This window comes from Trichophyton verrucosum (assembly GCF_000151505.1).
Source record: "Trichophyton verrucosum HKI 0517 chromosome Unknown contig00298_1.f1.exp, whole genome shotgun sequence".
Classification (NCBI taxonomy): Eukaryota; Fungi; Ascomycota; class Eurotiomycetes; order Onygenales; family Arthrodermataceae; genus Trichophyton; species Trichophyton verrucosum.
Genome location: NW_003315451.1, coordinates 12567 through 26860, shown reverse-complemented (window position 1 = coordinate 26860; position 14294 = coordinate 12567). Strand labels below are relative to the sequence as shown.

Below are 14294 nucleotides of genomic sequence, written 5' to 3'. Positions count from 1 at the left end.
GACTTTTCAGGGGGTCGAACCTGAGACAGGGCTTAGGTAAGCGATGATCCAGGATGACATAAGACAGGAAGAAAGAGAAAGACCCTGACTGCCCGATGATGCTTGATGCTTGATGCTTGATGCTTGATGCTTGATGACTGCTATTACGGAGGAAGTGTTACTGTTAGAGTGTTACTGTTGGTGGTGGTGCTGCTACTGCTTCTCGCTACGAGTGTGGGATTGGAGTCAGTTCTGGTCATGGCCAGCAGCAGCTTACTCCTTAGGTTAGACCCGATGCCAATTTGCCACGGTAGTCTCCCTCAGGCCAGGTTTAAAGTGGATTCTGGGGGTTCCTCGTCATAAGCAGAGCGCTTTAAGGACAGAAAAGAAGAAGATGAGCTCGCCGAGGCTGCGCGGTCCTGCAAGGGGGGAGGACTCTGGCCGTGAGATGGGCGCCTGGGTGATGTCAGGTCAGGGCGGGCCAAGGGCAAGAGGCTTGTCGATCGCGGGTGAATCGGTGAGTGGCTTGACCCTTCTTCATCGAAATTCTGCAAAATAAGATCAATATCAACACAGGCAGTCGCAGAAGTTGCCGTCGTTTCGTCGTTTTATATAGGTGAGGGTCAGGATGAACACCCCCCCCTTCGTTTTTGGCCACCGCGGCAAGGAAGGGGTCTTTTTGCTTTTTTCTTTTTTATCAAATAGTTAATGCCCCTCCAACAGTAGTCGTACTTGGGGGAGCTGCCTTGGATCCTGACCTTGGCCGTGACCTTGCCTTTGCCCCTGAAGCAAGCAAGCAAGCAAGCCAGCAAGCACATGCAATGATGATAATGGCAAGCTTTTCCCTCTGCTTGGTCGAGTCGGGGGAAAAAGAAACGCGGCGAAGCTTGGTTGGTTGAGTCAGCGGCGTCCATTTCTTGGAGAAGAAGCAGTAGTGCAACGGGATGAACCAGAGTAGCCAAAAGGTACTTTGGTACGTACCTGTACCTCCCGACCTATACCTAAGGACTTACTTAGCTTCGTAAGGACCGGCCTTCGTATTAATAATAATCCTGCTCCAAGGGGGTGATGAGCAGAGTGACTAACCTTGCAGGACAGACAGACGTTGGTGAGTGACAGATAGATGAGCGTCGTTGCGACGTTGGATGCTGGTGAAGTGCTGGATATCGCGTCTGTTGGCCCCCATGGCTCCCCGACGGTCAGCCAGAGTCAGTGCTGCGGCAGCGTTGAAGAAGACGGACGAGGCGACAAAGATAGAAAAGACAGTGAAGACAGAGAGAAGCCCAGAGGCATCACCAAGTCCAAGGCTGCGCCGAAGAGGAAGACGGTCGTCTCGGTGGTGGCATCAACACCTCCGCCAGCAACTCCAGCCAGCAGCAGCCTCGCCCGGCCCGTCGACCCCCATCGCACAGCAGCTCCCCTCCTCACCCCGCGCGGCTCACACATCACAGCATACCCATCTACTACTACCACCACCACCCCTACAACCACGGTAGAGAACCTCCTGACAGAAGCAATTGCACATCTGCTCTCAGTCGACCCCAGGCTCAAGCCAGTCATCGACAAGTTTCCCGACGCCCCCTTCAGACCAGCAGACCTCGCAGTCGAGATAGACCCGTTCCAGGCCCTCGTCAGCGGCATCATAGGCCAGCAAGTCTCCGGGGCAGCTGCAAAGTCGATAAAGAGCAAATTCATCTCTTTATTCAGTGTCACCACCACCACAGATACCCAAGTTGAAGCGGATGGAGATGACGAAGACGAAGTTGGTGACGCAGGACTACGTTACAAGCCGGCCCCGTTCCCCTCTCCCCAGCAGGTAGTCTCCATGGACATCCCTACCCTCCGAACCGCCGGTCTCTCCCAGCGCAAGGCAGAGTACATTCATGGCCTGGCTGACAAGTTTGCCTCGGGCGAGCTGTCTGCTCGTATGCTGCTGACGGCCAGTGACGAGGAGGTGTTGGACAAGCTGATTGCCGTGCGGGGACTGGGGAAGTGGTCGGTTGAGATGTTCTTGCTCTTTGGCCTCAAGCGGATGGATGTCTTTTCGACGGGGGATCTCGGTGTCCAGTGAGTGGCTTTTTTCTCTTTTTGTCTTTTTCGTTTCTTTTCTTTCTTTCTTTCCATTTCTCTTCTTAACAGTGTGTTAAATGCTTGTTGTGGTACTAATTGGTAGACGTGGTATGGCGGCCTTTGCAGGACGGGATGTAAGCAAGCTCAAGGCAAAGGGCGGAGGTAAGTTCAAGTACATGTCTGAAAAGGACATGGTAGAGATAGCAGCGCCCTTCTCGCCGTATAGAAGTCTCTTCATGTGGTACGTGTGGAGGTGGGAGAACGTAGATGTTGCCGTCATGCAGGCGTGATGCCTCAATTCTACCCCCACACTTTCACTGTATCTTAACCGTTTTATATCATAGAATCTTGATATACCGCTGACGTTACTACTGCTGGCTGCACGAGATTTGTAATGCAATTGACTTCCTCGTATCTAACTATCTGTACATGTTTATCAAAAAAATGGAAACACAAGGAAAATGAAGGTCAAAAGAGTCGATAGGAGTGTGATATTTAAACATTTGATACTGATGAGTTTGTGTTCTCTGATCCGGGACCCTTTCTTTTTTGGTGAGCCAAGTCTCGTCTTGTCTCATATCATCCCTCCTGTTCATGGTATCATTGACATTGAAGGGCTGGTGGGATGATCTGGCTGGTCAGACGGGAATTCATCGCTTGATGATGAGGGAGTCGAGTTCGACACGCTCGGCATTCTCACGCTTGATGGCCTCGATGATGGGGGAGAGGTATCGGATGTCCTATAACAAACAGTCAGTCCATGTCTCTTTTAACTAAACGGGAAAAAAGAGAGAGAAAGAGATAATATATATAAACATACATCTTCTGGCTTGGTGTGGTCCTTCTCTGGCAGAAGCTGGTGTTCCACAGAGCACTAGAGTCACTTGTTAGTCTGCAGGCCTCATCTAGACAAAGAGTAGATATAGATAGGAGAGAAGTAGTGGTGTCTGAGCAGGCACTTACCTGGACGGCTCGGCGGATGCGGTACATGCGGTCATAGGCTTCCTTGGGGGGAAGTCTCTTCAACGCCAACTGAACAGTGTCATTGTCCTCTGGAATCAAATCATCATATCTGTCCACAGTCAATGTCACAAGTTAGCGTCTCTCTCTATATATATATCTTTACCTCCTCACTCTCTCTTCCCTCATATTCTCTTTATATATCTGCCATTGACATCACAGCCTTTCCTTTCTTCCGCCAGTTCAAAACACTGGCAATGGCAACTATTCTCCCCCCATTTTATCCCATATCTACCCCCCATCCACATCAATGGCTAATATAACGCACCTTAGGCCCAACTTCCTGTATCCAGCGGCATTGCAGTACCAGTTGGCAATCGGCGTCATCGCCTTTGTGACCCAGGGTTTCTCAAAGACCCGGGTAATCATCGACGTCAAAGCCATCGCGCCGGTTCGGATTCGGATAATATCTTCGACTCCTTGACTCTTCAAACGTGTCTCGAGATGCTCTTCACCCTGTTCTCGGTGTGCTATGCGGCGATTTCTCACGGCTGGCTGGCTGGCTGGCGGTTGTTGCGGTCGTCCTCGTCGGCCAATCACTGGGTTGGTGATGTTGCTGAGGTTTGCTGGCGAGTGTGCAAAAATGTAACGCTCGGACCAGTTCGGCGTCGTCGGATCTCGTGATTTCAACCACCAAAAAAGTAACTTCAACTTACATATGCTGGGCCGCGGATGGCATGAACCAGGGCTGCTCGACCATCTATTCGACCTCTTTTCTTCCAATCTTACTTCACGGGACAATTTTACGCACAAAGGGGCGTCTACAGGAGACATTGCTGCTTGATCTACAGGATAAGCTTGCCTCTTACCTTAATTACGGCCTGCTTGATAACTACGGCCGGAGTTATCTACGCACTACACCTTGGAACAGCCTCCCTGTCCATCGGCGAAATCTAGAGATATCTTCTGTCAATCTCTGCCAGCTTTGTCTATCCCCCCGCCCATGCCTGGAGTTGCCTGTTAGCCTCCACCTGCTCCAGCTTGGAGCTGTGTAGGCTTTATCACCGGCCACTTCCCTCTGCTTCCAACGCTCCAAAAGACGATATAAGCCGGAGAAGTAACCCTCGAGGCCCAACAGACGAGCTGATACACCGAAATACATATAGTCCAACATATCCCTCATTTTGCACAGGCCCTCCCCTGCTCCCCGTTTTGCTCTCACCGTCTCTACATTCCGCTCCGCACTCATGCAGCGATATCGATTATCCTGCTAAGTGAGACCTCTGCCACATTAAAGCCGGCAAGGATGTCTCTGGACCGTACCAAACCGGCGGAGACATTTACCACTCATTCATCAACACAGCAACAGCAACAGCATCATCATCAACAACACGCAGACTCACAGACGTCGACTATACCACAACTTCACCCTGGAGCTCAGCCTCCCCCAAACTCGTCCTTACTCGCACGGTTGCAAGTATATTCAACCCGCATTCCCCAGAGCTATGTGACGCCATTTTGTGGAGCTGGAGCGGGCGTCGCTTCTGGAATAATAACCTGTCCGCTGGATGTTATCAAAACCAAACTACAAGCTCAGGGAGGCTTCTTGCGACGAAATGGGAAGCTGGTGCAGACAGAGGCCCTGTATAAAGGCATGATAGGGACTGGAAGAACCATTTGGCGGGATGAGGGTCTGCGTGGGTTGTACAAGGGCCTAGGACCAATGCTTCTGGGCTACCTTCCTACATGGGCCGTCTACTTGACCATATACGACAGGGCTAGAGACTACTTCTATTCCCGCACAGGTATTAATCTCTCTCCTTGAACACCTTTTAGGACAAACTTACTAATACAGTGCCCTATATGTAGAAAACTGGTGGCTTGCTCGAACATATGCATCATTGACTGCTGGAGCTTGCTCAACAATTGCAACCAATCCTATATGGGTCATAAAAACTCGACTCATGTCCCAGAGCATACGGCCGTCCAATGACGGATTCCACGCTCCATGGTACTATAAGAATACCCTGGACGCTGCGCGCAAGATGTATGCAAGCGAAGGCATACGGGCGTTTTACTCCGGGCTCACGCCTGCCCTTCTTGGCCTCACCCACGTCGCCATTCAATTTCCTCTCTATGAGTATTTCAAACTCGCATTCACAGGATTCATGATGGGCGAGCACCCAGATGCAGGTAATCCGCACTGGGTCGGTATTGGAGCTGCCACTTTCCTTAGCAAAATCTGCGCGAGCACAGCTACATACCCGCATGAAGTACTGCGCACCAGACTACAGACGCAACAGAGAATTAGTCCCGCCCCGTCACCAGAAGGGATTTCATTCCGTGTTTCGGAAGAAACATACCGTAGCGCCACTGGTGTTGGAGCTGCATCTTCAGATGGAATGCCTAATCGTCCTCGTTATCGTGGAGTTATTCGAACGTTCCAGACAATACTGAAAGAAGAAGGGTGGAGAGCGTTTTATGCCGGTATAGGTACCAACCTTTTCCGAGCTGTCCCTTCTGCCATGACCACCATGTTGACGTACGAATACCTACGCAACATAATACACTGGGGCCAGCATGAGGGAGAATTAATACTAGCCTCATCAGTGGAAAATCACCATCTATGATTCAACGCCTGGCAACTCCTGCTAATGTGCCATTGTCCTCAACCATAACTGCCACTAGAAGCCCGTGGTACTCTGTGAATAGTGCCTGATATGCACATACACGACACATATTCACTAGAAAATCTTTGCTTAACGTTTTCTTCCCCTCTATTTTATGATACCAGATTCGCTACAGGAGTGGGATTCTTTCCCCTGAGGCGATAAATATACCCAATCAAAAATATCTAACTGTTCTCTCACCCACCTATCACAACCTCTTCTTCCTTTCTCCTGTCTTTATTCCCCGTTAACCACTATCTAATTTCCAAAGGATGAATTTACTTGTGTCTAGCAAAGCAAGAATATGGCGTGCCAGGCGTCTTCCTACTAGGAATGGTTTTTATGTACATGTTTTTAGTTTCAGCCTATGTTTGTGTGGTGATAGGAGAAACAAAGGTTATGATGTGAGCTGTCTGTCTATCTCTGTTTTTATGGGTTGGCTATTTGTCTTTTTGATTCAGTCAAATATTAGCATACAAAACTTGTACGTCGGTCTTCCAGCGTGTAATAGTGCTATGCACGTGCTTTGATAGGTTTGAGTACTATCATGTTTGTCGCATGTACCTGTTTAGAAGAGAATAAAGCTATATCGCCACTCAAGACAGAAGTCATCTTTGGTAAACCAGAATAGCCGTGTTGCTTGATGCAGTAGCTCCTGAGCCAACTCTTTCCGGTGCCTCGAGTCTACCCGGATAAACCCAAAGCTATTACGCTCGCCTCGCATCGGTGGTAGAGGCAATCCCAGTAGAGAAAAAAGGCAGACAGCGAGCTCAAAGTTATCCGAAAACTGCCGATATCCGGTTTAATACCGATGTCGGGTTCAAAGTTCCATTTTCAAGTATGGACTGATATAACGTCGGTTGCAGGTGGTGGGGACAGCGTCGCATCTCGTTGGCCATAGACTGAATCGATAGAGTATCGTCACTCCAACCATCCCAGTTCTCTTGCATAATGATCCTGGCACGAATTGGACAAAGCCGATAAGCCTGTATCTCGTATCCTGCGCACTCTTCATACAAAAGAGCCTCCCGTCCCTTTCTTTTTTATATATATAATTGACCTCGTTTTGGATATCAGAAAACTGCACGTCACTATAGCCCATTGCCTCTGCCGGAAGAGGTATATATAGAAGTACGTTTAGCATTATCGCGCGCGGATCGGATACTTCGGTAGCAGTATCCTGTAAGTAAAACGGCCATTGTGAAGGCGGCTATCGGTACGTTGAGCGACTGGGTTGAGAGATGTTAATTTTGAGATCTCAATTACGCCGAAGGTGAAACGAAACGAACCCTCTTGTTTTTCCCGCCGGAAAGCCTTCCTACTAGCGATTGCTTCGGTGCCATACTTTGAGAATAGGAGTTGTTAACTGGCTACGAGCTGTCAACCGTTCCAAATAGTTGTTCGATCCATGAAAGAATCCTGGGGCCCTGGAGCTTCAGATCTGTATCACAGGAAAATCGGATTACATGAGCAACCACATATAACTCGTTTCTGATAACACTATTGGCCAACTCACCATAATGTTGTGTAATGTATGGTATATATAGGGCCTCCTGTATTAAAAGCTCCAAGTATGGGCATAATTTTGATTAGTCAAGGCAAAATAATCACGGGTCCAAAATAAAAGTCAATACGCCCTCTGACTAAGCCTCACCACTTAAATCTAAGCGACTTTTTTTTTCCTGGCTTTCTTATTTTTCTTCTTCCTCTCTAACTCCTCGCTCAAAGAATCGCATTCAAAGCTTACGAACTGGGCATTTCGATGCTCGTACCAATACCTTGCTTTGGGAGAAAGTCCCCGGACGCCCTGGCTTTGTGCCAGGCACTGCGGAAACACGCTGCCATAGAAGCACTTCATAGCAGCTTACGCCCTCTTACCCACCTACGCACTGGCTCCGACCCTCGTTGAACCGTCTGCACTCTTCAGCTTTCTCCCTATTCACAGTCTCTTTTTCCAGTGCTAGGACAACCCTGGGATGACGACATGAGTCTCACGTTTTGGCATTGGAGTGAAGTTGCAGCTGATTCGGGGGTTGCGTCGAGGAGGTTTCTTGGGGAAACAATGGGAGACGGTCGTGGGAATCTGGTTAAGGAGGTTGCCATTCGTCGAGATTCTACAGCTATGCGATTGCTTACCTCTTTCTGAATTCTCAGGATTGGGTGAGTAACTCGATGGGGCTTATTCTTGAGGCGAGGAGTTCACTCTTTTTTTTACCCCTACCACCGAACCTGTAGCTTATGGAAAGCGGCGATTGTGTCTCTGCTCCCTCGGCCTTCCGTGCTTCGGATAGTTGCTGTGTTTATGGAGAGATTCAATTGCAGAAGCCCCTTCGAAAGGGCCAGATTCTTTACTTCATACATGTTCAAGTGATGATATACAAATCATAGAGTCAAGCACAGAGGTCATATAATGGCTGTTGAAGATCAAGATTTTAAAACCTATCTGATGAACATCCCCCTTCCCATCCCAATTCATCCCCAATTATCCTAACTTATTCTTGTTTATAAGTCAATCAACAATGTTCTTTAGGTATAAAATTAACAGTTATCATGAGTATCGTAGCATGGGTTTTACACATTAATAACATTAGTAGACGCTTCTCCCTTCGTTTCGCCTGCTATTGTGTCTTCCTTGTGGGTGTCTGTTCCCTACTCGCTCTTGGAGTTCCTGTCTTCTGTGCCACTGCCGGCCCCTTGGATTGCTTGCTGCTTTTCAGAGCTGGTACAACAGCCGCAACAGCGCCTCCAACCAGGGCAATAACAGTCCCACAGGCCCCTCCCCATACTTGTATGCTAACCGTTCCCAAGGGAGCGCGGGGGAATGATAAGATCCATTCCACCTGCCATGGAAACCACCCCCGAGGTAGGTCATATATAGGTGATTTGGAAAACCAGAACTGAAGAATGATGGTAATACCGGTGGTAGAAGCCCATCGGACAGTCTTGATCGTCCAGTCAAATGAAACTTTCATCGCGTTGAGCTTTTTGCCTGGATGGTAGATAGATATGTCAGTTACCAAAACACCTTCGAATATTGTTACAGGCCAGATTGCCAGGTCTTCCGAAGATAAATACGTACTCTTAACGTCATATTCCTCCATAGCTTTATCATGTCTTCTCCGTAGCTTCGCCCATTTCGCAAATTCATCTTGGGAGCTGGTAGCGCCCATCTCCCGTTTAAGTTGAATTACTTCGAGCTTCGCTTGCCGTTGCTCTCGAGCCGTTTGCGACGCTTGGTTCGGGAGTTTGATATACAGCAGCCATAGCTATAACAGAGAGTTAGCTGACGAATATAGCTATGGATGGGATAATATAATTACCAGGCTATCAATAGTGCTGGCACCAATTGTATTAATTAAATAGGTGATTATCTGAATAGCAAGCACGAAAAGAAGTAGTGATGCCATCATCAACGATGGCCCAGCGCCGGGTTTCTCGAGGTTGTAGTTCGCCCGCTATAGTTTTGTTGATACAAGGGAGCCAGCGAACAGTGGTGTATAGCTAGCAAAAGAGGAAACAAACGTTCGAGAGATGTGTTTCCGTGTTTCAAACGTAGAGCAGTGAGATGCAGCGGTGCTCTGGAATAATTTCTTGTGGAAAGCCGCAACTTTCGTGGTGTGGTCTCTCATGTTTGCTTTGTTTGCTTCAATCTACTTCCAAGGTTAAAACAACGTCATTCTCTTGATATTGAGCATACCCGTTATTCTGTTATTGGTAAATTGACGGTTTAGAACTTTTAAAAGCCAAGGGAGCTAGACGATCATTTATAGGAAAGTATTTTGTAACAATCTAAATTTTTCATAAACCGTTACTATTTAACCTCCTAACTATTTCCAAGGTATCCAAAATGGCCCTGTAGTAGTAGTCTCAATAACTTCCCTTAGTCAACGCTAGGAGGCTCATTTCTTCTTAGACTTGTCCACAATGCTTATCCACTGAGATTTGAGACCCTTGCTAACAAGCAGTTTCTCTACTACCCCTCGGTGGTCACCCTGAAGAAAGACTTCCATCTCCCCCTTGGCAGCACCAACTGCCTGGCTAACACTGGTGCTACTCGCACACTTCTTCGATAGCTCATCTGCTAGTAGCTGGGGTGATATGCCAAATCTATCTAGGCCAGCTACTTTGGTACCCAACTTGGATCCCGTGCGGCGTTCAATGGTTATGGTTGCCTTTGGGAGGGCACCGGGCTTGGGCTTCACATCTGAGAGTGTCTGGTTGGGTTTAAGGATTGCATGGAAAGGTGCACATAACGAAGGGTCCTGGAGTAACCTTTTCAGCAGAGCATCTCGTGGGATGGTTCCGCGGGAAAGAGTCGCAATATCGTTGGAAGGGATAATCTTGTTGCTGATGAAAGCATTGAGAGTGAGAATCCGAGGATTAGAGGGAGAGATGATCGGTGGATCTTGTGAGGAAATGTAATCGTTCAGGCGTTTAGAGACATCAGAGGCTGAGTAGTAGTTGTTCACGTCGGTGTTGGATAAGGGTGGGAATAGATCAGGTACCAGCTTGCTGCTTGGGCGGTAGAGTGTCTTAACGTTAACCTGATCGGATGACACGCTTCCTGAAGTATTTCCAGAGGCAGCCTTTGGCTTTGCGCCCCCTGAGCTCGTCTTCTTGGGCAACCGGTAAGGGACAAACTGGTCGACAAGGATGTCGTCAAAATCAACATCCATGACTATTGTTTCCCCTCCTCTATCCTTTGACTTGAGTAACTTTATCTTATCGAGATGCTTGACAAACTTCTTAACGTTCTTCCAGGATGTCTTCTTGATCTGGTAATATTGAGCCTGGTTTGGCGAAAATATTGGCAAGAATGGAGTGATCAAGTTGGATATCAAGAACGATGGCTGGATGGGGAATGACAAGCCATGGTTTTGGTCTCCAGGGTGGTCTTTCTTGTGCTGGTAGAGCGCATATATGAATGCTTTCTCGAAGGCATCATCGATTTCTAGTATTTGTTTGCCTTGTTAAAATCCGTTATTGAGAAGTAATAGTTATAGTAAATCTTACCTTTTGTAGTTGGAGGCGGAAGCTCTTCTTCCCCATCTTTTTCTTCTTCCTCCTCCCCCCCTACCCTCTGTTCTTCCTCTGGAGGTTCGTTAATAGGAACACCGCCATCCGCGCCTCCATCTAAATCTTCATCATCGCCTAGTTCTAGGTCCTGGAGTTTCTCTTCTGTCGCTTCGGGTTCTCCAATCCAGCCATCCAAGTGATCTGGCGATGGCTGACCAGACTTTCCAGTCGAACCCCAGCTCCATAGCTCATCACCCTCCCACTGTATCCCCCTGACAGCATGTCCCTTTGCGCCTTGTACCTGTGTTAGGCTAGCAACATCAATCTCACATACGCCTACGAATGTGGGAACGCTCGGTTTATCCAAACTCGAGACAGCAACGACGGACCCTTTCACAGCTCCTGCTGGGAATGGGGGGCCGTTTGTAAGACCTGGGGTCATCAGATCTGCGCCATTGTAGAGCTTCTCCATAACATGTCCCGTTGTGCACAGCAAGGGAACCAGCCCTGGGTTGCGCCATAGTGAATATACTGTGGGGTATATTCTTCCATCTGTTCCTGGTCCTTGCTCAAGTCTGATCCATAATACTCGCTCTTCACCGTCTGGGTGCGTTCCAACGTACAAAGTACCATGAACAAGTTGTAAGTCAGGTCCCACAGTGGTCGAAAAGCGTCCTGCTAGAGTGTTCTCTGGCAGAAGCGAGTTTCGAATAGATGAGAGGCTAGGGGTGGTTGTGGCGGGCTGGGCTGATGTCTCGTCAGCTTCAGGCTGAGCTGCTGGTGCCTCTGGGACTGAGATGCCGTATTCCTGGATGATCTTGTCTGCGATCTTCCTCCGATCAGAGGACCGAAGAGGTGCGAGTGGTTTGATCTGCCATAAATATGTTAGCACTGCTGCCTCGATGGGTCATAGATAGTAGGTGTGTGGGGAGGTCGAACTGATGGCTTTTTCTTGAACATTTTTGACAGCTACGCTTGAACCGGGTACTATAGCAGTATAATAGGTAAAAGAAACTATTAAAACAATAAGTATAAATGCAAGGAAAAGAATAGCCCTCCAAAAATGAAATGAAGATGTTGCTGATGAGGCTGCCTGCGGGGTTGGTTCAGCTTGAAATAAATAAATATGAGTAACTTCGAGTCAAGCTTTTAGTCAAACAACTAACTAGTTAATCAGTGAGTGAGCCAGGGAGCCAAGCTACCATACAACATCCAGCCATTAGTTATAGAGCAAGAGATGAGCGGATCTGCCTCGGTGATGAGAGCGATGTCAAGATCATCCCTTGGTTTTGCTAAGAAAGGAACCTGCACTCAGCATCAGGCGTAAGGCTGTGACTCGAGCTTTGCCATGGATGATAAACCAGAGATCAGTTTTAGAATCAAGCTGTCGGTCTGTCTATTATTTATTACCTACCTAGACAGTGGAAACATAATTAATGACTATGCCTGAGCGGTAGAATGGTGATTCATCATGTAGTCAAATTCTAGGTGACCATTTTTCCAGGTCAGAGTGGAAGTCGACACTGATATACAAGATGCTAATGACCGTTACATGTAGACACGCGACACTTTTTGGTAGACGCAGTTAATAAAGCTCCAGGTCAAGGGGGTTAATCAAGGTGCCTGGACTGAAGAGCCAGCAGCTGGTTACATATTTATATATATAATATACTGCTGGTCTTTTGGCAGCTTCGAGATGTTGAACCTGACATGCCCAACTGACCCCTGATGCCCGAGATACAACAGATACCAGACTATCACCATAGATGATGTCAAGTTTATACCTAGGAATGAGACCGGCAGCCGCCTTGAACTCGCTAATACTTCCTTTGCCTATCGTGGGAACTGAGTAGCAAGTTATGGAGGAAAGAGAGAACGGCCTTCCTCTTATATGTCACTAGAGGGCTATCTCTTGGGCCAAGGAAGGCAGCATGCAGCCATTCCTGCGTTTGCTTGAACTTCCGTTGGTTATCCAGACAAAAGCAACCAGGCATTGTTTGTGTCCTTGTCCATGTCAGGTCCTATAGATTGTATAGTTATATGTTATAGCAAGAGAGAACAGCGCAAGAGGCACGGCGAAATACCTTACCATCCCATGTGTACACTCACTTCTTCCGACCTTTCTTTATTCCATTACCATGCACTTGATATGGCCACTCGTTACAGTATTCCTGCTCCAAGACTCCCTCGTTACGGCGGTGATTCCCCTGGAGCCTAAAGGCGGCGGGCTCTGTGGAAAGGCATTTCCAGACCTCCAGGCGGAGAGACTGACGGTGGATGAAAAGTGGAATCTGAGCCCAGGAGACGCAACGTGGGAGTTTGAAGGGACACAGGAAAACGAGTATGGCAGCACACTGGGCTTCAGCCCTAACACGAGCAAGGAAAGCAACAATACCACGCCCTACCACTTTGATATCAAAAGTTACGGCACTGATATCGCCCTAGTGTCCATAGAAGGGTCACCGTTCGACCAGTTCCAGGTCACTGCCACGATAGGGTATCCATGGTCGACGATAGGGAGGATATTCTTTCGGCGTTTTAGGGGGGACAAAGGCGGGTGGTGCACGGGAACTCTCGTTGGGAAGAACCTGCTCCTCACTGCAAGCCACTGTTTCCCATGGAACTATGGATCCAGAAGGTGGATGCGGTTTGTGCCTGGGTTTGGCCATGGGAAGACACAAGCGGAGCCCTTTGGAAGCTCGTATGTCTCGCAGTGTCGCGGGGTAAAGAACACGCTCAATGTTACTGGTTTAGACTATGTGATATGCAAGCTGTGTGAGCCGCTGGGTGAACGAGTGGGATGGATGGGGACTGCCTGGTGGAAGGATACGCAGGCGTATGTCAAGGGCCCGTGGTTGAGCTCTGGATACCCGACTGAACCGTTCAAGGGCATGACGCAGATGCTGGTCACCAACTTAACCCTGGACGGCGTTGACCCTCACGGAGAGATTGGTGTTGAGCTCGAGTCGAAGGTATTTGCGTCTGCTGGGTGGTCTGGCGGGCCCATGTGGGAGTACATCGATGGCCATCCTACGATAGTTGGTATCTGCAGTGGTGGCGAGCGAAGCTGCAGTGAGCAGCCAGGCGGCTGCTTCATGGCAAACTTGTCTGACCCTTACCACGATGTATCTGCTGGCGGTAAACTCATGACTGAGCTTGTTCGGTATGGACAGGAGCATTGGTCATGACTGTGCGGGTTCCACCTATATACTACCTAATATCAATACTCTGAGTATTCATACTGGCATCTGCTTGTTTTTCTGCATGAAAGAAAGCATCGTCCTCAGTCGAGGAATAGAGAACACTTCTAGTAGACCTTCTCCAGGTATAAGTTCATATATTCTTTTTAACCCCATTAAACCCATATCCATAAGTTATATGTTTTTGAGGGGAAAGACATATAAGCATTAAGTATATGGGGCATACCCGTCGTCCACATGTGAAGAAGCAGCAGGGATAGAGCCAAACCCGAAGCTTGCGGACCCATGTAACCACGTGTAAATGTATTAATAGATCGCCCTTGTCCCACGACCGGTAAGACAGGAGTAAATAAAATAATAATCAAGAATAATCAAAGGATAACGATGATGACCGTCATCC

At 48.3% G+C, this 14294-nt stretch overlaps 6 protein-coding genes across 6 annotated transcripts; 3 read left to right on the top strand and 3 right to left on the bottom strand.

Annotated features, from left to right (window-relative positions):
- Positions 1-1102: 1102 nt before the first annotated feature.
- Positions 1103-2339, top strand: TRV_03630 (uncharacterized protein; the record flags this gene model as incomplete). Its single annotated transcript, XM_003022181.1, has 2 exons — positions 1103-2046; positions 2153-2339. The coding sequence occupies 2 exons, from the start codon at positions 1103-1105 to the stop codon at positions 2337-2339; spliced, it is 1131 nt and encodes a 376-aa protein (XP_003022227.1).
- Positions 2340-2699: 360 nt separating this feature from the next.
- Positions 2700-3769, bottom strand: TRV_03629 (uncharacterized protein; the record flags this gene model as incomplete). The annotated part of the gene is made up of 5 exons (XM_003022180.1): positions 2700-2789; positions 2870-2923; positions 3013-3121; positions 3305-3625; positions 3726-3769. The coding sequence occupies 5 exons, from the start codon at positions 3767-3769 to the stop codon at positions 2700-2702; spliced, it is 618 nt and encodes a 205-aa protein (XP_003022226.1).
- A 546-nt stretch (positions 3770-4315) lies between these two features.
- Positions 4316-5639, top strand: TRV_03628 (uncharacterized protein; the record flags this gene model as incomplete). Its single annotated transcript, XM_003022179.1, has 2 exons — positions 4316-4814; positions 4879-5639. The coding sequence occupies 2 exons, from the start codon at positions 4316-4318 to the stop codon at positions 5637-5639; spliced, it is 1260 nt and encodes a 419-aa protein (XP_003022225.1).
- A 2657-nt stretch (positions 5640-8296) lies between these two features.
- On the bottom strand, positions 8297-8848 carry TRV_03627 (retrograde vesicle-mediated transport protein Get1, putative; the record flags this gene model as incomplete). Its single annotated transcript, XM_003022178.1, has 1 exon — positions 8297-8848. One exon carries the CDS (start codon positions 8846-8848, stop codon positions 8297-8299), a length of 552 nt encoding a protein of 183 aa, XP_003022224.1.
- A 729-nt stretch (positions 8849-9577) lies between these two features.
- TRV_03626 (uncharacterized protein) lies at positions 9578-11654 on the bottom strand (the record flags this gene model as incomplete). Its single annotated transcript, XM_003022177.1, has 3 exons — positions 9578-10629; positions 10692-11565; positions 11634-11654. The coding sequence occupies 3 exons, from the start codon at positions 11652-11654 to the stop codon at positions 9578-9580; spliced, it is 1947 nt and encodes a 648-aa protein (XP_003022223.1).
- Positions 11655-12832: 1178 nt separating this feature from the next.
- TRV_03625 (uncharacterized protein) lies at positions 12833-13882 on the top strand (the record flags this gene model as incomplete). The annotated part of the gene is made up of 1 exon (XM_003022176.1): positions 12833-13882. The coding sequence occupies one exon, from the start codon at positions 12833-12835 to the stop codon at positions 13880-13882; it is 1050 nt and encodes a 349-aa protein (XP_003022222.1).
- Between the last annotated feature and the right edge of the window lie 412 nt (positions 13883-14294).